Here is a 24,872-nt window from a genome sequence, read left to right on the forward strand (position 1 = left end):
TCTAGCTCTCTCACTCTCTTTCTAGCTCCCTCTCTCTCTTTCTAGCTCCCTCACTCTCTTTCTAGCTCCCTCACTCTCTTTCTAGCTCTCTCACTCTCTTTCTAGCTCTCTCACTCTCTTTCTAGCTCCCTCTCTCTCTTTCTAGCTCCCTCACTCTCTTTCTAGCTCCCTCTCTCTCTTTCTAGCTCTCTCACTCTCTTTCTAGCTCCCTCACTCTCTTTCTAGCTCTCTCACTCTCTTTCTAGCTCCCTCTCTCTCTTTCTAGCTCTCTCACTCTCTTTCTAACTCCCTCACTCTCTTTCTAGCTCTCTCACTCTCTTTCTAACTCCCTCACTCTCTTTCTAGCTCCCTCACTCTCTTTCTAGCTCCCTCACTCTCTTTCTAGCTCTCTCACTCTCTTTCTAGCTCCCTCACTCTCTTTCTAGCTCTCTCACTCTCAATTCAATTCATTTTCAAAGCGAGAAATACCTACATTGCCAACTCATGGAAAATGTAAAATAATTATTTTCTTATATTTTTTCACTCTAGCTCTCACTCCAAATTGTGTTTTCTCTCTCTCTCTCCGTCTGACTCACTCAATCTCTCACTGAGTCGTAGTGACCTAGACTGTATAGACTCTATAGACCTATACATTCTAGAGCAGGCACTAGTCCAAAAGAACATGCTACCATAGTGCCAGGCACCCCATTATTCACTATGATCACTCTCCTCTAACACACACACACACACACACACACACACACACACACACACACACACACACACACACACACACACACACACACACACACACACACACACACACACACAATTGTATGCCTATTATGTAGGTAAATGTACATGGAAATATGCAAACACACACAAATGCTAATCAAACTAATACAAAAGAGTAGCATTTGCATTTGCCATGCTGACAAAGGCTCCCACCGGCTTTTGAGAAAGAAAAGAACTGCAGAAACTCAGGCACACACTCTCACGCATTCCTTTATCCTGACAACAACAAACTCTGGCCTGGATTTCAGAACTCCATTTTGGATTAGATGGAATTCTTAATTTTCCTGGTTTTCTCAAAAATGAGGGGAATTAGAAAGTCTCTGGTGTAAAATCTATTATAGAAAGGAAAGATATGTACGATTTTAGCGTCTAAAAAGAAGACAGTGGTGAAAAATAACATGGAATTTAGAGAAGAATATTTGAAAATAAACACCTGTCAACATCTGCATATAAAGATTAATTCACTTTTTTGATTCTAATATATTTATATGCACTTTTTGCAGCATTTCTATGGAAAGGACAGAGAAGAAAAGTGTTGACATAAACAGCGAGTCATAATCCAACTATCCAGCATTATCTCATGATGATACCACCAGGTAACGTTAATGTGCCTAACTGCCGTTCCGAGTGGATGGCTTAAAGGGGAACCAAGTGCTAAAATAAAACTGCAGCGACAGCACCGCCTCTGGTGAAACACGATTACTACAACAGATTTGTCTGATTGGCTTCATTATTATCACTTATTATACAAAAGTGAGCTAAACGTGTTTTTGTTTTTTTTGTTTCTGTTCAGATGGAGATGCGATCCCAAGACCAGGTTTTGATCCGGCAGTTGATGGAACTTCATGCGGGAATCCAAGAACTCAAGCAGCAGCTGTCTGAGGAAAATCACCAGGACGAAGATGATAATAATGAGAATGATGATGATGATGATGATGATGATGATGATGATGATGATGATGATGATGATGACAGTGACAAAAGTGAGGATCACAGCTCCTGGGAGTCTTGCAGCCAGACAGGAAGTGGCAGCTTGAACTCGGTAGGGAACCAATTTTCTGCTTCCTGTTTGAAGATGATCATGTCCACGCCACTGTCGACCCCACCGTATCGGCTGGGGTCAACAGCCAAAAGGGTGTCTAATAGGAGGAGCTCCATGCCGTGATCGATCAAACTTATCGCAAAACAAAGAATAAAATATGAAGAATAGACAATTATTTTCGTAAGTAGGAAGTTGCAATGATGACATTTGAAGTATTCTCAAACAATATTTACTATTGTATTTATTCGATTTTGTTAGTTTGCTTAACTCAGACTAACTTTGCCCATGAAATGGATGAAATCCTTAAAAAATATTATTATTTACATTTTGATGTGATGTTCAGACAATGCTATTACATTGGGGTTTAATGAAGTCTTAGATTTAGATGACAACGGACATCTTGTCCTACACTATCAATCGACCTATGGGTACGTTTCTCTGCCCGTAGAGTGTAGAAGTTTATTCATAACAGCCGTGGGACAAAATTAGAAAAACGATGAACATGAACATTTTGAATGCTTGAAAACATGTTTAAATGAACATAACATGCAATCTCGTTTGAGTTCCTCATCTGTATAGCAATAAGTCATTAACCATGCGTGTGTCTGTATGATCTGTATGAACCATGTACGTGGTTCTTACCATCGCTAGCTGACCCTCTTCACACGTCAGAGAACGCTGATGTTCCGGTAGCATCGAGACAGTAGTCACAGTAGGACAAAACGATAAACGTTATTCGTGGACTGTTTATTAACTTTTTTCAAATTACAAAAATGTTGAATTATTAATTGTAATCTATCTTTTTTTTTTTTTTTTACGTTTTTCTTGCACAAAGACACCCAAAATAAACTGCACTCAAACAAAAGTGAACAATCAAATAACTCCTCTTCTCGGTCCCCTAACTCCTCTCCGACGTGCCACTGTTGGCAGGGTCATGCGGTCAGGGATTTCCACGCCCAGCTGAAAGGCACCGGGTTCCCAACCCAAAGTCCGGAGCCTAACCAGTAGGCGTCCTCAAGCGTTATGACCCGCCCTTTATCTGCTCCTGAATGTCGCCGATCCGAACCCACTGTGGCCGCAGACACTAGCATCAGGCTTTAGCGAGATGACTCAATAATTATGGAATCGTCAGGACTGCCACTGAACCCATCGTCCAAGCCGGACACCCGGTCTAGAGCATGCGAACAGAGGGGAGGCGATGTGATAGGGAGTAGGGACAGCATTGGACCGGGCTTGACTTGCTATGGATAAAAGTGTCTGCTTGGCTTAAGTTTTAGTGTGCTTTTCTCAACACGCCACGTTGAGTTATCCTGCCCTTCCCGCAAGGCCTCCAAGAAATGGAACCAGTTCATCTTTCGAATTTGTCTCCGGCATCAGAGAGAGAGGGTACCATGGTAGTCCTACGTGGTGGTTCGGCCCCTCTCTCTCCCCGCCGTCGGTGCGTCGCGCTGTGGCAGGGTCAGGGCTGGTCGTCCCCCTCCACCTCCAGACCGCCGTAGCTCTCTCTCCTCACCCTTTGGATCTCAGAGTTGAGGCCCAGCAGGGTGCGGGCCAGCTGCTGGTCCTGGGAACGCATCTCCAGCTGTAGGAGGAAGAGGACCCGGTGAAGACCACAGGGATGAGTTAACTCAACTCAGTGGTGAAGGGGCTACGATGAACGGACTGCATTTATACAGCGCTCTTCCTAACAAGTGGCCGCTCAAAGCGCTTTGCAGTATTGCCAATCACCCATTCAACACTCGCCCATTAATGCACACATTAACACACCGACGGCGGAGTCAACCATGCAGGGTGAGGTGTCTCGCTCGGGGAAACCTCGCCATTCACGCTAGGAGGAGCCGGGGGATCGAACCAGCAACCAGTCACAAAAAGCGGCCTACCCTAGCTTTAAGGCCCTGTTCGATTGTACACTTTTGTCATCACAACTCTTATTCTAACGACCACCACGACACTTAAAGACAGAACTCACCAGTTCGGACCGTAGCCAGGTGATGGCTCCATCTATCTTGGCTCTGCGGAGCTCCTCATTGGCCTGCTGGTTCCCGCCCAGACTGAGACAGCCAATTGGTGCACAGGGCTCCACCTTGTGGCCACTCTGGTTGGCCCCGATGGCCCTGAAGGCGTTGATCAGTTGGTTCTTGATGTCCTCCAGAACCAGGGTGGAGAGGGAGTCCTCGCTCTGGCTGTCCCGGTCCATGACAGCCCCCCTCACAGGGGACGGAGGCTGTGTGTGTGTGTGTGTGTGTGTGTGTGTGTTTGTATGTGTGTGTGTGTGTGATCGAGTTTGTTTGTCTGTGTTTCGGTCTACGTGCGTGTATGTGTGTTTGAGTCTTTGTGTGTGTGTGTGTGTGTGTGTGCGTGTGTGTGTGTGTGTGTGTCTGTGTGTGTGTGTGTGTGTCTGTGTGTGTGTGTGAATACCTGTCAGAGTCTCAGCAGAGGAGCAGGGGTGTGCGTGTGTGTGTGACTGCGTTTCTATGTGTGTGTGTGTGTGTGTCTCTGCACAGTCCTCTGCATATCCTCGGCAGTACCCCCGTGTCTTCTCCTTCCCTCCAGCAGAAGAGTTGTGAGTGGTGTGCTCCCGTCTCCGGACGTCCAGGAACCACACGGCTGCACCTCCTCCTGCTGCAGACAACAGCTCCCTCTCCCCTCCGCTCGCTTGTGACTCGGGTGGGTTAGGGTGGGTTAGGGTGGGGGGGGGGGGGAGGGGGTACACCTCCTCGTCTCCTCGGCCAACAGGAGGTTCTGAGTTGTGGCCCTGTGGCTCCTCCCTCCCCCCCGGTTGGGTTGTTTTGTCATCGTTACCATGGAGACCTCCCCCCACCCCCCCCCACCTCCGTCTCCTCTCGGGCCCAGTAAGAATAGAGGGGTAGGGGGTGGAGACCCCCTGGACAAAGACTATTGTTGCTTCCCAATAAGACTTAAAAAAAAGAAAAAAACGAACCCCCGCCTTTGCTCCACCACTACCACACACTCCCTCTTCTCTCAATGGGTTTCTCTTTCTCCCTCTCACTGTTCCTGCCTTATCCCCCTCTCTTTGTGTCTATCTACCCTCTGTGCTTCTCTGTCTCTCACTTTGCGTTTCTCTATATCTCTCTCCCCTTTCTCTCTCTCTGTTTCTCTGTCTATCTCACTCTGCGTTTCTCTATGTCTCTCCCCCCTCTCTGTCTTTGTTTTTCTATGTTTCTCTCCCCTCTGTTTATCTATGTCTCTCCATCTCCCATCTCTCGCTGTGATTCTCTATGTCTCTCTCCCATCTCGGTTTCTCTATGACTCTCTACCATCTCTCTCGGCCCGACTCCATACAATTCGTAGTGTGAGAAACATGCCGAGTGTGTTCTCCGTTGGATAAAGCCCCTGTAAAATCTCGCCTTTGTGAGAGTGTGCGTACCTTCAATGACTACTCTAGCTAAGACCTACATGTCAGATTAGCAGACACGCATGCAAACACACAGAAAGCCCTGCGTGCACGCACACATGGTGGAAAGACACAAAAACCGACAGAAAGACAGACGGATAAACACAAAGACAAAGATAGATTATACACACAGTTGAAAGACACTCAGTCGAGGCCCACAGTAGTAACACACAGCCTGAATATCGCCCATTCACCGCGCACAGAGGCCCCAGCCAAAACCACAGCAGGGCTTTGGTTGCCCGAGTTAACAGTGTCTCCCTGGGGGGCTCAGAGCCCGTGTCGGCCCCCTGACTTCTCTGTAGAGACGGGACAGGACTCCGGTGTCTAACCCAGGCACCCTGCCCTGCTCCCTGGAGAATGGGTCGAGGTGGAGCGGTTTATTAGTCTCGTCACATGACCACCTCACACTTCCCCAAGGATCAGCAGTGATGACAGACCACGTGTGAACAGAGGGGTGGGGGGGAGATGGGGGGAGAGACACCAACAGAGAGAGACACTAACGGAGAGGGAGAGAGAAAGTGAGACACTAACAGAGAGGGAGAGAGAGAGACAGTAACAGAGAGGGACAGGGGAAGGTAATGCCAGAGAGGCAAGATGCAAGAGGGAGAAAGAGAGGGAGCAAAAGGAAGATAGTTGGGGAGCAGCTATAGAGAAATTTGTGGGGAAGAGAGAACACAGTTGGAGAAGAGGAAGTGTGGAAGGAAAGAGAGGAAGGTAAGGAGAGAGAGGGTGAGAGGTAGGTAGGAGAGATAGAGTGAGAGGTAGGAGAGAAGGTAAGGAGAGTTCGAGTGAGTGGTAGGAGAGAAGATAAGGAGATAGAGTGAGAGGTAGGAGAGAAGGTAAGGAGATAGAGTGAGAGGTAGGAGAGAAGGTAAGGAGAGATAGAGAGGTAGGAGAGAAGCTAAGGAGAGTGAGAGGGAGAAGAGAAGGTAAGGATAGGACACCGAAATTGACTAAAAGAGGAACTATAACTTTCAATAACTTAATCAATATATATAAATGTTGGATTAAAGTATGACATTGCATTTAATTTCCATTCAACAGCTTGTTACACAACAGCAATGAATCACCACAGACTTTGACAAGTGGGCTTTCAATATTGTGTTTATATATATTGAGTATGAATAGTTATGTTGATACCTGTGTACAATACATGGGGGCCATTTATGATTGATAGCATGTGTGTCATTTACCCAAAAAGGTCAAAGCACAGTTCTATCCCTTTTCTTTACCGACAACGCAAATCCAACATTGTGTAATCAAGATACTTTCAAATTTTCATCAGCGTCTTAAAAAAGTTCATGTTATTTACAAATCACTCGGCCAGAATCCTGCAATTCTATTGGCTCCCAGCCGGACCCCCGGGTTCACTTGGCCCGTCCCCCGTCTTGCGTTTCTTACTCCGGCTCCGCCCCTTCTTCCCGTCTCCCTCGCCCTGAATGGCTGGGGTGGGCGGAGCCTTCCGTTTCTTCTTCTTCAGGCAACTGAGGGGGTTAGGGTTGCTGCGCTTCCTCTTCCTCTTGCGGCCCCGTCCCTCCGCCGGGCCGATCCCCTGCTGCTCCTTCAGGCTGCTGATGCTCTGCTGCTGGGCGGGGGTCACCAGCTCCCCCGCCTGGACCGCCGCCACCCGCCCCTGGGACGCCACCGACGGCTTCTCCAGCACCATGGTGTTCACCACGATGTAGATCAGAGGCACCCCGGGGAGGCGCTTCACCTCCTCTGTCACCCCAAAGTCCTGACAGACAGACAGACAGACAGACAGACAGACAGACAGACAGGTCAGACAGACAGTCAGTTAGTCAGTCAGTCAGACAGAGAGACCGGTCAGTCAGTCAGACAGACAGACAGACAGACAGACAGGTCAGTCAGTCAGTCAGACAGACAGACAGAGAGACCGGTCAGTCAGACAGACAGACGGACAGACCAGTAAGAGAGACAGACAGAGAAACAGAGAGACAGACAGAGAGACAGAGACAGACAGAGAGACCGGTCAGACGTTTTCTGCTCCATTAATTATGTCAAATAACGGGAAATACAACACGATTTTACTTGACATGTGTACCAAATGCTGAGTGAAGGGGCTACCTGTGTGGCTACAAAGTAGTGGTGGGGGTTGGTCTCCCCCAGCATGGACAGCAGGCATTCGGAGGCAGGGACAGGGCTCTTGAAGTGGCTGCAGCTGCGTATCTGAAAGCGCTGCAGGATGACCTTAGCGCCGTACAGCTCTTTACCAAGAGTCTCGAGCTCCTTCAACGCACAGCTGGGCCACAGAACAAAGATGGGATGAGAGTGTGTTACATTCAGAAAGGCCTACCTTATTCGACCAGAGGGCGAGTTTCGGTCACAGCTGTTCGGCTCGAGATAGAAAATACATGATATAAATTAAAAAAAGTACAACACACACACACACATATATATATATATATATACATATATATATATATATATATATATATATATATATATACATACATATATACATATATATATACATACACATATACATATATATCTATACACATATACATATATACATATACATATACATATACATATATATATATATATATATATATATCAAATCTTGATGAGGGAACCTTCCCGAGAAATTATTAAAGTTTCTATCCATCTATCTAAATACCATTTCAAAATACCTACTTTGTGGTGCAGAGCTGAACCTCGCCCATCAGGTATTTGGGGATCTGCTCTTTGATCTGGATCTTGTTCTTCAGAGCAGCCTGGCAGAAGGTCCCATCGATGAGCACCTGGAAGGGCTCCCTGAAGCTGAAGTTGTACTTGTAAAAGCTTATCGTTTTCTTGGCTTGTTTCTGCCGTTTGAGCTTCATGACGACAGCCTGTTACCATCTGACGGTGTTATGGTCCTCTGTTTACCCTGCTTAACCCCAAACATGTATGTCTTCTTATCTGGTAATAAAAAAAACTGTAAATACAGATAGTCCTCTCCTCTCTAGTTGAGCATGGAGCTAACAAGATGCTCGTGGTGCGTCGGTTAAAGGATTCCGATGGAACGTGATATTAGGAGGGACGTTCCGACTCCTTGTCCCCCCATCCGCATTGCGTCCTTTACTAACGTCAGAATATCTTGGAGAAAACGTTAATTAATATATTGACATATCCAATAATATCTCTAGTGGTATATAGTGGTATTCGTTAACATTTCAGGTTCACGGTTCGGGTATTAAATTGTTTAAAACGATGCTTTCCCAGTCGGACCGTACACACAATACCGGACCCCAAGTTGCATTCATGCACAATGGGAAAATTGTTTTTCAATTTAAAGTTTCTGTAGCTAATTTTAAAGGGGACATATTATGAAAACAACACTTCTCCCGGAATGTGGGGTGTTTTTTGGTGTCTCTGGTGCTCCCACACGCATACAAACTTTGAAAAAAAGTCTGTACATGATTTTTTAAGCGACATATTGTATCTCTGAAAGTACCCCGTCTACAGTTACCTCAAGTCCAAGAGTGCAATCCCTTTCTCCTCCATGTCGCGGTTCATGAACTTCAGAGAGTCAAGGCCAAAGTTCCTATCCCCCAATTCTTCTCAACCATGGCCGAGTCTTTACTTGTTGTGAAAGTGCCAGAGACATCAGACGCAGTTTTTATGATTCATAACACCATTCGAGGCGCACATAGCTTTTGGCCTTGATATTAGATATATATTTTGTAAATACCAATGCATAATATAATATCATATTATATTATATGATATTATATTATATTATATAGGCCTAGATATAGGGCTCCCAGGAGTCCGCAAACAGCTCATTGATCAATGGGCAGCAGCTCATTTGCATTAAAGCTACATTCACCAGAAACAGCGCATTTTGAAGGGACTGAAGCAGAGGGGAATAGCGGTAGGCGAGATCTTTTTTTCCTAAAAGCTATTTCCAGCAAACAGCTTAAAAAAAATGTTTTCTGGAACTCTTTTACGACGTTTAGGCTACTTGTTTTGAAAACGCCATAATGTCTCCTTTAAGGAATAACGCAGGCTTAAAATATTTTCGTTTGATAAAAAAAAAATAAGTCTATGACTGGTGTCCTATTCATTCCGGAGTTCCTGTTATTCAGAAAAAAATCCTCATTCTATTCAACCTTGATTTTGCCAGCGATATGCGTCTCCCTAAACCCCCTAAACAAAGCAAGTAAAGCAACTGCCCAGTAAATTGAGAGCAAACAAGATTGCCAGATCTCCATTCCCACACACTTAACAAACATAATTATGGTCATTAATACCAGTAAAACTCGTCGGAATACCATAGACATAACAGCAAAAAGTAAATGTAAACAGCTACCTCTGGTGGCTTGCTCCGGCATACCTGTGGCTGATCAGAGGGAACAGTGCGTCGCGATTACATACAAAGTAAATGCAAAGACACAAATCGATGCAAATTTTCGGGTGATTCTACTTGCGTGACACTACACACTCTACACACACAATTTCGCTTGATTCTTTATCGGGACCGCCTATCAGCGTTCACTCCCTGAAGTCCAAATTGAAGCGCCAAATGGAGGCGAAGGTAATTGCTGCCGTTTAGGACTCCCGGAGCTCTATAATATAATGTTATAGATAATATCAAAGTACGATTAGCCTATCAGAGTGTGGCAGAAAATCTTCTTAAGGTCTGAATGTCTTTAGATCTTTAACACGTATAAAATGTTACTTGTTTTAGTATTGTTACGTATTTTAAGAACATAAGCTGCCTCCACATAGCCTCTAGGAAGCAGATTCAAACACACAAGCTGCATTACCCTCACATAGCCACTAGGAAGCAGGATCGAACACTTAAGCTGCAATAACTACTTTAGCCACAGAAGGCAGCACCTCAGACAAGTGAGGAAGACGAGGCTATTACGTCACACCGGCTCCGCCCACTGCCCAAAGGCCGCGTGGATTTGAACAAAACAGACTAGAGATAGGTTTTTGATATGTGTGAGGTGTAAAAAAGAACAGAATTCTACACTAAAAAAAAAACATGTGACTGCAATTCAAAAATAACGTTTATTTTTTTATAAATTGTGGCAGGATATTTGACATAACAAATAATTGTACATTGCCACTTAAAAATAAAACAGATTTTAGCTGAACAAGGAAAGAACACTTCAGACTTTGAACTTTGAACAAAAACTAATCAGTATAATACTCTTAAAGTTAACACGATTGTAAATAAATGCAATAAAAAGAAATATGGGTTCTTATGAACATAATACATTTAATACATGTATTGGATATCCAACGGATATCCAACGGATATATAACTGTTGCTGCCGAAGAAGTTCAACGTCACTACCGTGCGCACCATAGATATGGGTGCGTGCATTTTGCACACGACGCCGGCATGACACACGATGCCGGCCGGCGGCCAATCACAGCAGCGCTGATATAGAGCGACAACATTGTAACCTCGAGTGTGATATTGCTTCATACAACATCGGACATACTAGTAAAATGTACTGTTAATAATAATAATTGACAATAGATTGTGATTTGTTTGTTTATTTAATCATATAAACTAATGAAATTGCTTCCGGCAGCAAAAATAGATCCCCACTGAGCGGACTGTTGCCAAGCAACATATAAACAAAACACCATACATAAATGCGGATTGATTTTGTCAGTTTGGTGAACAGTCAGAGAGATGTTGGATGCTCATATCTCAACGCTATTTAATGGAAATTGTCACAAGTTTCATTACAATTTGTTTTGTGAGCAAGTATTTAATTATTTTTATCATATTTATAAAAAAAAAAATATTTTTTATTATTTTTATTTTTTCAATTGAGGGTGCAACAATTTTTTTTGGGGGTGCAATGCATGCTTATGCACCCCCGTAGAACTGGGCCTGAAGCTATCCTGGATTGGAACCCTTTCTTGGAAGAACTCTGCAATAGTATGAGGAATACACTCTTAACTGTAATCGGGGCGTTTAGCAGAACCCAAGTGCACAGACAGACGACTAGCGCAGGATAGGTACAAGGCTTTATTTAGGGATCGGATCGACAGGCAGAGGGTAGTCGGCAGGCAGAGGTCGGCATCGGGAGGGCAGATAGACGGGCCAGGAATAGGGAACGGGTAAGGAGACAAACCAATAGGGACTCGACGGCAGGCGGGATATTCAGACAGGCAGAACAGATCACAGAACATCTGTGATCGATGACCAGAAAAATGTGCCTATGGTGGTGAAACTATAGTAGCACCAGAAGTAACATGATTGACTCAAAAATAATATATTTGACTTGACTCAGTACTTTTCCGCTGTGCTTAACCAATTTAATTTAATTAATTTTCATGATTAAAGATTTGTGATATAATATGCCACAATTGTTTTTGGGAGAGGCTTGCAAAGGGCTCGAGGTCAGACTGATCTGCAGAGAGAAGCAGAAGCTTACATTGATGTCACTTGAGGCTGCTCTGTAAAATTACAAAAATAAAAGTTCTGAAAAAAGTTTCTTAAGAAAATACATTACTTTTAAGGACACTCAATTGAGAATACTATAATATATGATCATAGTAGGATAGTGGACTTTCTGTTCCAAATGGACGGGCATGGTCGACTCTACAACATACATAGGCCATAACAAGTATAAGACCTAGTCAATTATAACCTTTAATAAAATTAGGGACGCAACGATACCAGTTTCGGAGCCGATAATGTGCTCATTTATCCGTACTCGTAAAACCTCTCCGATACAACTCGATACCACTTTACGCAGCGTGACGCGACATAATGATGAAGAGCCAGTAAACCCATACAATTTTATTATTTTCTCGCGTATTTTGTGTGGACGTGTGTAAGGCTCTGCCTGGGCAGCTGTTGACTGCAGCGTCCGAGGAAAAGTTGTGCTTTCCGGGAACGTAACGCCACGGTGTGTGTGGAGGTTGAAGCTCCGTCTGAGCAGTGATTAATTTAATACCCGCATCAAAGAGTTAGGCTTCCCCTACACATAGTATAACGCTACAGTGGGTGGCTGGTTAAGCGTCGTCTGAGCGGTAATTCATTTACTACCCGCGTCCGAGAGTTAGGCTTTCCGGACACATAAAATATCGCTATGTTGTGTTGCACATTTAATTTACAACCTTGCTTATTATAATGCTCACACACAACAACGGTCCAAAACAGTAACATAAAGTTGGCGTGGGAACTCCTAGAATTCTCGGCCCAAAACACATTTTTCAAATCACAGTGTTCGGATTTCCTCTTAAATAGTGGGTTCAGTGGTTCTTTAAACTGTAATGCTATTATTAAGTAATAATATCAGTACTTGGTATCAGCAAGTACCCAAACATAAATACTTGTACTTGGTTTGACAAAAAGTGGAATCGGTGCATCCCTTAAGTATTTTTGCAATAACATATGGACCGATACAGGCACTATAATTAGCTAACCTCTTTCGGAACAACAAATGGACACTTGGGAGGCGATCATTTCCCATCACTCTCAATTTCTGCCAGCCTCTTCTCCCGCAGGTACTCCTCCAGACAGTAGACGGCGACCGAATCCGATTCCACGTCAAACTTGTTCGCAAACAGGTGATGATGGCTCAGGATCCAAGGCAGGTCTGCGACATTAAACACACATACCTCCCGCACAAAGTGGCCGTGACACTTGGACCTGCCAGTCCACAGCACCAGCCGTGCAATCGAATCTGCTTGATACACGTGAGAAGTGGCCGATATGGAACCTGGAACTCCGGGCATTTGTTGGGTGGTGGCCCAGAGGATCTCGTCTGGGCTATAGGTGTCTTTACACCACTCCATCAGCTCATGGATGCGGCTGTCTGTCAGCACACTGTTGATGTAGCCCCGGCAGGCGACAATGTAGGCGCTGCCCTTCAACACAGAAAGATCTAAGGGCGCCGGTCCCCTGGCCTTCCCCGTTGACTGAAAGGAGGGGTAGGTAGTAGAGAAAGAAAAAGATAGTTAGCTAGAAATAGTCCATTGAGGCCATCTCATGATGTGCAACAAGAATATAATTTTTTTTCCAGCCTTCTCTATTTAAGTTTGAAGTCATCGCGTAACACATTCCCTGTATTGTACAGACCATTGAGCTGTGTTATCACAAACGGATGCTGCTACACACACACCATATAAAGCTTATTATTGTTAGTTACATTCATTCATTTCAATATCTTCACCTGTATATGTCCGTTCACCGGGGCCCAAGTGGTTTCCACCCTCCATGTCTGATTCTTGGAAATGGGTTTAAATTGTATGCTGTTTTCCCCTTCCAGAGCCTTCAGGTCCCGCACCATCTCTAGGTTGGTCTTCATGGGGAAGTCCTGCCCACAGAGGTTGATGAAATACTTCCACTCCGTGCTGACGTGCAGCAGATCCGACATGCAGTTGAGGTCCGCCTGCACCCGCATCCAGCTGGCGTAGACCACTTTCACGGGTTGACTGACCATGAACACGTTGGGGAAACAGGAAGCGATGTTGGCGATGGCGGCTGCTACGGTAGTGTTGGCTTTTGTGTCGACATGGACGCAGTACACGTTCTGGGGCGCGTATATGGCTCGCAAGAGCCGCTCAAAGTTCTCGACCTGGAGACACATGGGACGAGGTCATGGATTTGGTTAGACTCAGGATGAACATAACAGTTTATAATAGTGTTACACACCATGTGTCTAACGATCTTAATATAAGGAAGAAAGTAGATTATAGTAATAGAGTAGAAGAGATGAAAAGTTAAGAGGTAAACATTTCTAAAGATAAATACTGAACATATATTATGTACACCATATCAACGTTTTCTCTATGCATGTTGTGAATGTTATGTTGTCTTCAGCCAGACAGGGAAAAATAGAATCCAGGTAGAAGAGTAGAGACCTTATGGTGGGCGACGATAGAGTATGCCAGGGGGAAGTCCATTTCTTCATGGAAAGCGAGAGTGGCGTAACCTCTCGTTAACCTAAAGTCTCTGTTGAATTAATTGCCACTCAATTAATTATCAATTAAAATGATAAATCAACACGTCCAACAGTGCAACTTTTCTAATAAGTCAAGGATTGGATAAACGTATTTGGTCGATAAGATGACAGAATTTATGAATTCAGGAAGTGAAGATGTTCCCAGATTTGCAACGCACTTGTCGTGGTACTTTTGGACACAACAAGAATACTGAGGAGGATTATCACATCAGAAACATTGATTTTAATATATCTGCTATTGAAGCTCAATAGATTATCGGGGGTTTTATCGATTCGGCCTTTGAGTACAGTCTCTTTAAAGAGATAAAACTGGAAGTTGGGAAGGCTTTACAATTCTTAATTTATCTTAGTGAAATGGGGAACATAGGAACTAATACGAGATAGTTTATGAGTTGGGCTTTGAGAGTTTTCAAATAATGTTTTTTGTTGCCTTCATATTTTTTACTAACCCATGCCGTACCGATGTCTATGGTGGAGACTAACGTTTTTATTGGACTATTATGTGTAACCTGTTTCACATTGTGTGGCACAATCCAAAAATATTTGGTAGTTGTGCCTCCTAAAATGATATCCACACGGATATTTACTGATCTACAAATGCAAATTATTTACTTGTGACTCTTAAAATTGTTACATACATGGATATTACACGATCCACAAATACATCATGTCCGCCTGTTTTTGTATAATAAATTCAAAGTCACTTTTACATATTTGTGGATCATGCCTAGGCCAAATGAATATGCGTAACCCACAGAAGACGATCACCTTGCAGTCCACAATACTTCCTACAATTTACAATCAAGATCCATAAATAAAAAAGTTGTAACTTGTGTTTTCTAAAATTATATCCACTCTTACTTTCAGAACAGATTACGACCATCACTCCAGCTCCTTCCAAGCAATTTGCTTTCCTCACTGGGGATTCCCTCAAAATATATTTTTTTGGGACTTTTGGACTTTGCAGACTTCCTACCTTTCTCCTAATGTTTACACTTTCATTTTGGCTGTTTCATCATAATAAAGCCAACTGTGTTCTCATAAGGGTCATATTTTCGACTGCATAGAAGTTGAATATTCAGCCATATTACAGCAATTCATGTATTTCCAAATTGTTCTCCCTAATCCAGCTTGTGTGCTGAAAATCGTTTAGAAGTACATAGGAATCCTTTTAGATACATATAATTTATTCCGGAACCATTAATATTCTATCCGACATAACGCTTGTTTGATTGTGTATTTGTAAAACTGAACTACGACAGTGTCTTTGAAATAGCAAGGGATACATGGCTGTCTACTTTTGCACTTATCGCCCTCTATAGGTGGATGCTATGTACGCGGCCAGATACTCCTATAATGTCTCGCTCCGGCTTGTAGGACATGGACATCCAACGTCCAAGTGCTGTCACGTGACGACAAGATGGGCTGAGACTCCTTAGCTGTGTCCCAATTCAGGGGGGCTGTACTAATAGTAAATTCTCCTAACCTATATGCCTCCTTTACTTAATTTTTGTTGAAACTTCATGTGCTTCCTTTCGAACATGAATTAGACTCCACTTTTTCTAACCGACTTCATTGCGCGACGGGGAGTACGGTGGAACTACAGTTTTCCGAAGTTGGTCTACGACAAGCGCTCTTTTGATCCATGCGTTCTTGTCGTATTGATTTCATCAGGTTGTCGCCAGGGCTGGACTGGGACCAAAAAATGGCCCTGGCATTTTTGGCCATGGCAGCCCACTATGATTATTTATTCGACACACGGAGGCACACAACATACCAGAGGATATATCCGCATATTGTGCTGTTTCAACAATTAAAATAAAGCGCAGTAGCCTACATGGAAGAGAGTAACCATGTTAAAAAATTGATACGCTCTTTCACTATACTTGCAGAGACTTTTGCAGCTAGGTCAAATCCCCTCTGAAATTACTAATGCTTATAATATGTACAGTTTGAACCGTCTCACAATCAGCAAAAAAAGCAAGAATACAAAATATATGTATTATTTTATTAAGGCCTACACTAACTAAAACACAACAAATTATAACACAGTAAGTCAAAGTGGCACCCTAAAGAATGAGAGAGAGAGAGAGAGAGAGAGAGAGAGAGAGAGAGAGAGAGAGAGAGAGAGAGAGAGAGAGAGAGAGAGAGAGAGAGAGAGAGAGAGAGAGAGAGAGAGAGAGAGAGAGAGAGAGAGAGAGAGAGAGAGAGAGATTCTCCGTGCCTCCTTTACGTTTCTTCTCCATTTTCCTGTCAGTTAGTGGCGTGACTGATTGACAGCCGAGGCCCAAGGGGCGGGACCTCGGCCCTCTGCTGTGTGTGTGATAGGGCCAGGGCCAGCCCAGAACCAATCATAATGAGTTATGGCCTGGGCCAAAGTTTTATTGAACTTTCAGGTTAAGTTGACAGCCTGCACGACCGAGAGGGAAGGAACGGACCTCGGTCGTAAACCTCAAGTAAACCTCGTCGGCCCAAAAAGGCCTGCCAGACTACCCGGTACGCCCGATGGCCAGTACAGCCCTGAGCACCACCACTTCCTGAGATGTGGTTTGCAAACAGTTGTTGGTGCTTCGTTTTATGTGTAGGGACCCTAGTCATGCTAATGCAGAAGTTTTGTGCTATTTTTCTTAGCAATAGGTGGTTCAAAAATGCAGATTTGGAAGCGAAACACAATGCCCCAAGCCAATAACATGGACGCTAGGGTTGCCGCGGTATTCGGTATTACCGGTGTTACCGGTGTTGAGGCCAACACCGATTACTCGGTGTTGCACATCGGCAAGTTTTTTTTTTTTTTTTTTTCACTAATAAAAAACAAATTCAGTAAAAATGAATAATATAATTATAATTAAGAAAATTCAAATGTGTAGAATAGGCCACAGTTCTGCTCTGTGCAGGAGAATTGTCGCGCCGAGAATTGACGTGCTTCCTTACAAGACCGGTAACCATAGCAACGCCGGTAAACAAACCCCGCAAAGCCCAATCCCTACGTGAGCTCCCCGCGCTACGGCAATCCGGAGGCGCACAGAGCTTTTGGCCGTGATATTGTGATATATAAAATTATATTATACTATTATATATAGAACGTTATAAGACCCCGAGAATTAGCGCTCTGCCAGCCGCTGTCACTGAGTGTGAGAGGAGAGTTGACGGAGAAGATGGCGGTTGACCTATAGTTTCAAGTTAATACTGTTTATACCGGTAATACCGGTGTTGACAAGAGCGTATTACTCGGTGTGAAAATGTCCACACCGCGGCAACCCTAATGGACGCCAAACATTGCGCCGGGCAAACTCTAATACTCGATTTTCAATGAAAAAGGTAGTAGCCGGGCGCTTATTTGATGGGTTTTCATGCCAAAACAAAAACCCTGGGTTCAATTTGCGCCGGAATTACACTTTAAGGAGTGGACCCATCAAAAACACATTTCACAAACGCATGTTTTTGCAATCACAATTAGGTTGTTTCAAGTGACTTGCCATCGTTCTCATCTCGGCGGAATAGTCGAGAAGAGAATGAAGCCCTCCCGCGCGATTAGCTAGTGACGTCAATGGGGGTGGCAAGTGGAATAACGTGACAGCACTTGGACGTTGGATGTCCATGTCCTACAGACTGCAGCTAGCCTAGAAATCTAGACGCCCCTAGCGGCAACAAATTCAATTTGCAGCCAGGGAGGTCTAGCCTTCTGTCGTTTTTTTTCGCTGCTGGAAACAGAAAATGTGTCAGGCCAATCAGATCGTGAGGGGCGGAATCGAGCAGAATGACGACAGAGCTGCAACGGTTCCGTGTTAGAGGTAAACAATAATGGCTGCTGCTGCTGGCGAACAGCTGCCTTTGGACTCGGCTTTGGCCGCGACTCTTCCAGACTTGAAATTATCAATTTCTTTGAGAAATTAACAAAGAACTGCACTGAAGTCTTTCCTGGAAAAGAAAGATGTATTTGGAGTTTTGCCGACCGGATACGGTAAAAGTTTCATCGTTGGTCTCCATTCTCTCAATCCACCATTCACAACACTTCCCCATGGAAAATTCCGTCGCTCTGACTACGTTTTCTTCTTCTTTGCTTTGATTGGTTGTAGCACTATCCTATTGCGTGCAGAGGGAACTTGAAAGACACTGTACGAGACCAGACCCAATATCTTTCCGATATGGGTCTGGCTTGCCAGGCTAGGCTGCAGCGAGACCTTACTCAGATTTCGCGGCCAGCTCGGCTGCGGTACACACTGGACTAAACTCGACGACATCAGGTGTCATGAGTGTGGATAGCAATTTAAAAAACACAAGCAAACTAAATATATGTGTGCATCGGGGCATATTCATATGGATATCCTCTTACAAAGGACAAGTAAACAATATTTGTGGTTTGTTGTAGGCCTACACGTAATGTGAATAGTCTTCTGTGAGTTTTAACCATGCCCCCAGGATAGGCATATACTTCCGCAATCCACCCGTGCTCAGAGGCCAAGCCTGGTATTGCAGCTGTTTTAGCTGGGAGTGGACGGGGGTCCGTCATTTCATGTGGCCCAGAAGTAGATATCGCCGTCCACTCCAATACAAGTGGGGAACAGGATTGTGTCTCCGCAAAAAATGTCTGGATATCAATCAAAGGCTCATAATTATCTTTCTACCCTGTTCTAAAAAAATGTAAGTTTTTTCTTTTCAAAACGCCTCCTCAAGCGTTTTATTAGCAGTTGATGTTGGGTGGGCAGCTGAAAGGAGCCGTACTGAAACAAACGGCTCCTTGCTATGGACCTATTTTGAAGTGCACGGCTCCATTAACTTCCGAATTAAATTAAATTCCGAATTAACTTCCATTAACTCCATTAACTTCCAAAGTCTGAGATTTGTCCTTTTACTTAACATGAATGGCGTTGAACACGGATATATAACACACATCATTGAAATAGCTGTAACAGGCACGGACGTATTGATTACCTGAATGATTATGGGAGACCTACGTAATTTTCATAATATTGTGATGTGAGTCTATGGTCTTGTATATACATGTTTCATGTATTCATATGTTTTTTACATGTTGTGACTGTCTGAGTTTGTGATGTGAGTCTTTGGTCTCGTATTTATATGCATGTTTCATGTATTTATGTTTTTTACATGTTGTGACTGTCTGAGTTTGTGATGTGAGTCTTTGTTCTATGTTCCCACTCTTGGCCTGCACCTTGACGTGGTGAGTGGGCTTTAAACTAAGCCAGGCCTTTTATATTTTTTCGTTTGTTATTCACAGTCTATCTTATTAATGATACAAAGCCTTAATTAAACCCCTTCTCTTCTGTTTGCAGAAAATGGAAACTTCAGAGTATATTTTATCTTAAGTTAGATCATCTTTTTTTGTTTCCTCATCAGATCCCAGTCCATCATGCTCCTCTACTTGTCTGCCGTGCCACCATCATGCCTCATGCATCACCTCTCAGCGCCTACCCAGCTGCATCTTATTCCATTTCGAAAAAGCGAGCATCTCACCAAGCAAAGTTTTGCTAATGCCTGCTCAAGTTATTTAAATACTTCATTCTATGGATGTCTGAAAATATTTACAGATGGTTCTAAAGATCCCAAAGGACAATGTGGTATTGGCATATATATTCCAGAATTTGAAAAAGGATATGGATATAGAGTGGGTGACTTTATCAGTATACTCAATCGAGATGGCCACAATAATAACCGCTCTTAGATGGGTTGTAGATACTAAGTTTTATAACAAATAATTCAATACGTGAAGATTTGGTGACAGAGGTAAAGCATCTTCTTTTAAATATTATAAGCCTTGGTTTAGTTATTCAGTTCTGTTGGATTCCAGCCCACCATGGAATATATGGCAATGAAATTGCTGATAAATTAGCTAAAAGATACTAACCTAATTAGAAGAATTTAACCTTAAGTATATATATTTTTTATTTTTATTTATTCATTTATTTTGTTAGTTTGTTTTATTTTGTTTATTTTGTTTCGTTAGTTTGGTTTTTTCTTTGAATTTATTTGTATGATTTAAAGTATGATTTGCCAACGTCCTTGTCCTTGTCAACGTCCTTGTCACAAACTCCTGTGTAGTAGTCCAGTAGGTCGCGGTATATGGGGAAAAACTATGATCCGCCACTAAACTAGAAGAAGAAGATCTCTGCATCCGGTACGTCACGGACTAGGTCACGTGTCCTGGCCACATACCGCGGAAGCAAATCGCTCCTGTATGTTACCATGCGCCACTGAGCAGTTTGCATAGGAATGAATGGGCGGCCATTTTCCAGTCCGTGGTCCATCCTTTATTATGTCCATGGTTTTAACTCAATTTCTTTTACATGCTTGTCGCCATTTACAGGTCCATGCTATGTATGCATCCAGATTTTCAGACCTTTTTTATTTTACGGATCAGCTGTTGTTCACATTGGACAAAACTCGATGAGATCGACAAATGCATATAGACGAGTTCACATGTCGCAATCTGTGTGGATGTAATTGTAGATATTTTAATTTAATTAAAAATAACTGCATTTTCGGATCTTGATTGCAAGCACAAGTGAAAAAACGATTGTGGACATAGGTTGGAAAACAATCCACCAAAATATTAAACAACTCACAAGAGCCATGCGATCAACAAATGAAAAAAACGTCCATAAAAATAATTTTGGGAAAAAACAGAGTGCACAGTCTCACCTGCAGTCATGAGTGGCCTTTATGTAGTATTCATCTGTGAGCTTGACTTTCCTTCTGTAGTCCCTGTTCTGGGCCAGCCACTGGGCCGTCTTCTGGCTGTCTGGGTCTCCAAGCACGACGGCCGTACAGTTCAGGCCGCCCTTACCTTCCCATGAAGCACTAGAGGCCTCCAGCTGTTCTTTATCTGGTTTCTTTAACCATTTATCTGGTTTCTTTATAAAAAATACCCTCCAAAAAGCAATCACTAAGGCAACGCGAATTATTACTCGCAAAAGTTTCCGTGAGTTTACTTTGATCAGGCGTGTCATTCCAAAGCCCATATACGACTAAGATGGCAAGATTAGTTTTCAAGCAATAGGCAATGATCTGCAAGACTGGTGTCCAAAAAGGAAGGCAGGCAGGACATCTAAAATTCACACTACGAGGGCCAGATATTAAGGTCAGGGATAATCTGCTGAATTGAAGAATGGGTATTTTTGAGGCAGTAAAAAAAAAAAATCAGAATTTGATGGTTTGGTCCTCCTTGCGAGCCAGCAGTATAACCTGAAAGATAAGATGAGCAATTACCTTCAACCATCAACAGAAAATGTGTTCCTCTCTGGGAGTAGTACAATGATTACTCATTAAGGTCACACAGGTACTGCCTGTTTGCCGAATATCAATTATTCTGTTTAGTCAAGGCATAATCAAGGTACCTAAAACTTGATGTTCTGGTTTCAACATGGTCTAATCTCAGTCTAACTGTCCGTCCACACCAGAAGCGAATTGAGCGACCAAATCGCCGGAAGTCATTCACTTTCTATGGGCAAGAGCGACCAAAGCGACCAAAGCGACCAACGCTACCAGCGGCCAAAGTTGAGCGACCAGAGCGTCAAAAAGAAGTTGAAAACTTTTTAACTTTATGCAAATGACTATTATTCGCTTCAGCGACCAAACACTGACAGCCAATCGGAATGTAGACGCTCTTCGCTTGCGTGGATCCCAGGGAACATCGGCAGGCACTTTGGTTCCTACCTACCTTTATTCACTCACTGAACAAAATGTCGGCTGAAGTATTAATCGCGGCTGTAACTGGGCACCCGGTGTTGTACGAACCCACCCTTTTTCAGTTCAGAGATCGTAACGCCATAGTGGTTTGGATATCAAGTGATGATAAGCGGGAGTATTTATAGGCTACATCTAGAACGTTCGTATTTAAGCGGGAATCATTATAATTTGCTCTACATGCCACCAATCTAACCAACCAATCGCGTGTAGCATGCTTTAAACAATACCAAAAAAGTTTTTGAAATCGTCACATAAACAAACTAATCGACAAGACGAGGCTCACACCTCAGGCTCCGTGAATAGTGGGGAACAGAGGGATAAAAGACAAGAGATATATCCCTTGCATTTATCCCTCTATTCCCCACTATTCACGGAGCCTGAGGTGAATAATTTTTAATTAAATAGTCTAGAGATAGATAGATAGTCAAGTCTTTATTAATACCAAACGACACAAATCGTCGGGAATCCATTTAGGTGGTTCGTCCCACACAGTACAGTAGCCTACAAGACCACACAGAACAAGTCTGACTGGACATACACACAATACACATTAAAACTAGACACGCGTTGATAGATAGATAGACAGAAAGGCCTAGATAGATAGATATGTTCCATTATTTGCCTTGCGGAGCCAACCAGTCCTGTGCACGTAGGCCTATGCAAATTAGCCATGTGCGCTAATGTCTATTTGTTTTGAATGCGACGAATGAGTGCAGATCATGATTTGCAGATCCAGATCAGTGAAACATATTTTAACTACTACAGCACGCAGGGTTTTTTGTTCTCGGTTGTAATTAGCCTACATTTTAGGATTTTTTGTATATTGGGGGGAATCACTGTCCTACTTGTTGTCGAAGCACTTTATCGAACAAGCAAAACCGTCTCGGCAATATGGCCAAGGTGTATGGGAGAGTTCACTATTTGATATGGCTGTCTGTAGGGCCTACTAAACGCATACGGCTCCTTTAAATGCGTCTGCATAATTGAATTGTACGTCATGAGCGACTTGAGCGACCAAAGCGAACAGAAAAATTCGCAGCGAAACTTTGTGAGCGACCAAAGCGTCTTTGACGCTATGGTCGCTCCTGGTGTGGACGTACAGTAAGACGTCCACCGACTAAATCCTGACTCTTAAGTTTTGCATTTGGTTCTTTACTTGACCAAGGGGAATCTAAACTAGTAAACACTGTATTGTTGAGGCCTAACCTCATCACGAGAAATTCTTCTTAGATCAGACATCATTTTGTATCATATTTTTATTTTAAAAGTAACTCTTAACAGCTATCCTCAAACGATCATTTTACATATTTTTCAAATGACTGGACAGAACTGGACTGATTTTCAACAGGCCCAAAGTATGACTTATAGGAGTCACACAATGTGCTCAGGCATACAGAATAAGGCAAACATTTCAGTAACAGATGGAATTTCCTATTGGATGAGGACACTGATTTTCAACAGGCCCAAAGTATGACTTATAGGAGTCACACAATGTGCTCAGGCATACAGAATAAGGCAAACATTTCAGTAACAGATGGAATTTCCTATTGGATGAGGACATGTTGGCAATAATTCCGGATGTAAAGTCACCAAAAGTAATATACAAAAAAATGTAAAAGCCTATAGGCCTACCTGGTATGGAGTCAATTTAGAGTAGAATGTCCAGCATGCATGAGCGAGTCTCCCACACGGTGTGGGGATGTCGAGCACAGATCAAATTAATTGTGAGCGGGCGGGAAAATGTCAAGAGCACAGATGAGCATATTGAGCGCACAGAGAGAGCGTTGAGAGGTCAGAGAAAATGATGACCTCGAATATGGAACTGAGCACAAGAAACGATGACATGGGCAGGCCTCTCTAACTCTCTGCGCTAGCTCAGAATGTAACTGGGCTCGCTCGACTGGCTCTCTACTTGCTATCAAAACTAATTTGAACGGAAATGATTGACATCTAGCTTGGGCCAATCGTAGTTCTGCCTTTTGGTACAATGCCATTGATTGGTTAGCCAACTTTATTTCTGGGGGCCAGAGTCTGACGTTACGAAAATAATGCTCTCAGCATGCTCGTGTTCATATCGTGTTTGGGGAGAACGGCAAAATCCTATGATCTTATCCCAAGTGATGAAATGTCATTTGCGAGGACAAATTACAATGTTTAAAACAAAGAAAATGGGTTTTGGGTTTAATGGCTCTTTAAATCGCATTGGGTCACCCAAAACACGCATGTAGGCCTAATAAGCTAACCAGGGCATCAACTATGTAGTTATGCTGTTTAGAGCAAAGTATCTTTCATGACCTAATAGATTGCTCAAAATCCCGAAAAGCCAGTTTATTATTTGCCTGCAACACTTGAAAAAATTATACAGCTGACGGTCAAGTCCCAATGAGAGTGAGAGTTCTCTCATTATTGTGAACTTTCTCATCAAGACTTTAGCTTCGTCATAGTTTAGCGAAAGACACTCATCAAAACAAACATTAATATCATAAGATCTACTTTAATTATGGGATAAGTAGCGTTGGTTTCAAAAGCATGTAATAAACATTTAGAAACTTTTATAAAAGTTACAATTTGCAATAAACTATCATAGATGTATGTACTACTTTATGTCCAAGTACACCCAAATACTACTTTCTGTCTTGCAATTCTTGAGTTGCTTGTTCGACAATTTGTTTAGCTCATTATCAGGTAAAATAAGTAGGAATCGTATGCTCTGGCCTTTGTAGTTACCGGAGCTCATCCATATATTTGAAAGGTTGGCGAAGAATGCAACGCATGACTCTAGGTGCAGATTAATGATAATATGCACATATATACATTAAACAGATTAAAAAAAGAATAATACAACATCCCCCCCAAAAGAAAGGAACTGTTAGCAACCTCTCCTTTGCCCATCAGCTCGTCACAGAGGTTCATTCTAGTCAGGGTTTCACCCCTTTATCCCGTCCGCCATATCCTCCACCCCGCCTTGAGTGCTCAACATCCC

General features: G+C 43.2%; 4 protein-coding genes across 4 annotated transcripts in view; 1 reads left to right on the plus strand and 3 right to left on the minus strand.

Annotated features, from left to right (window-relative positions):
* LOC115535264 (protein FAM167A) overlaps positions 1-2,447 on the plus strand; it is a 3,994-nt gene extending 1,547 nt beyond the window's left edge. The window contains exon 2 of the mRNA XM_030346318.1: positions 1,568-2,447. Within this exon, the coding sequence (XP_030202178.1) occupies positions 1,568-1,939 (372 nt within the window). The 3' untranslated portion in view covers positions 1,940-2,447. The remainder of the gene's footprint in view (positions 1-1,567) is intronic.
* A 97-nt stretch (positions 2,448-2,544) lies between these two features.
* aard (alanine and arginine rich domain containing protein) lies at positions 2,545-4,139 on the minus strand. The gene is made up of 2 exons (XM_030346320.1): positions 3,786-4,139; positions 2,545-3,398 (listed from the first exon to the last, which is right to left on the minus strand). Exons 1-2 carry the CDS (start codon positions 4,011-4,013, stop codon positions 3,276-3,278), a joined length of 351 nt encoding a protein of 116 aa, XP_030202180.1. The 5' UTR covers positions 4,014-4,139; the 3' UTR covers positions 2,545-3,275.
* Positions 4,140-6,238: 2,099 nt separating this feature from the next.
* On the minus strand, positions 6,239-8,257 carry utp23 (UTP23 small subunit processome component). Its single transcript, XM_030347841.1, has 3 exons — positions 7,890-8,257; positions 7,317-7,491; positions 6,239-6,966 (listed from the first exon to the last, which is right to left on the minus strand). The coding sequence occupies exons 1-3, from the start codon at positions 8,075-8,077 to the stop codon at positions 6,571-6,573; spliced, it is 759 nt and encodes a 252-aa protein (XP_030203701.1). The 5' UTR covers positions 8,078-8,257; the 3' UTR covers positions 6,239-6,570.
* A 2,763-nt stretch (positions 8,258-11,020) lies between these two features.
* On the minus strand, positions 11,021-23,770 carry LOC115536263 (beta-1,3-galactosyl-O-glycosyl-glycoprotein beta-1,6-N-acetylglucosaminyltransferase-like). The gene is made up of 5 exons (XM_030348031.1): positions 23,522-23,770; positions 20,843-21,385; positions 14,082-14,172; positions 13,391-13,795; positions 11,021-13,136 (listed from the first exon to the last, which is right to left on the minus strand). Exons 2-5 carry the CDS (start codon positions 21,160-21,162, stop codon positions 12,678-12,680), a joined length of 1,275 nt encoding a protein of 424 aa, XP_030203891.1. The 5' UTR covers positions 21,163-21,385; positions 23,522-23,770; the 3' UTR covers positions 11,021-12,677.
* Positions 23,771-24,872: the final 1,102 nt, after the last annotated feature.

This window comes from Gadus morhua, chromosome 22, assembly GCF_902167405.1.
Source record: "Gadus morhua chromosome 22, gadMor3.0, whole genome shotgun sequence".
In the NCBI taxonomy this organism is placed as follows: Eukaryota; Metazoa; Chordata; class Actinopteri; order Gadiformes; family Gadidae; genus Gadus; species Gadus morhua.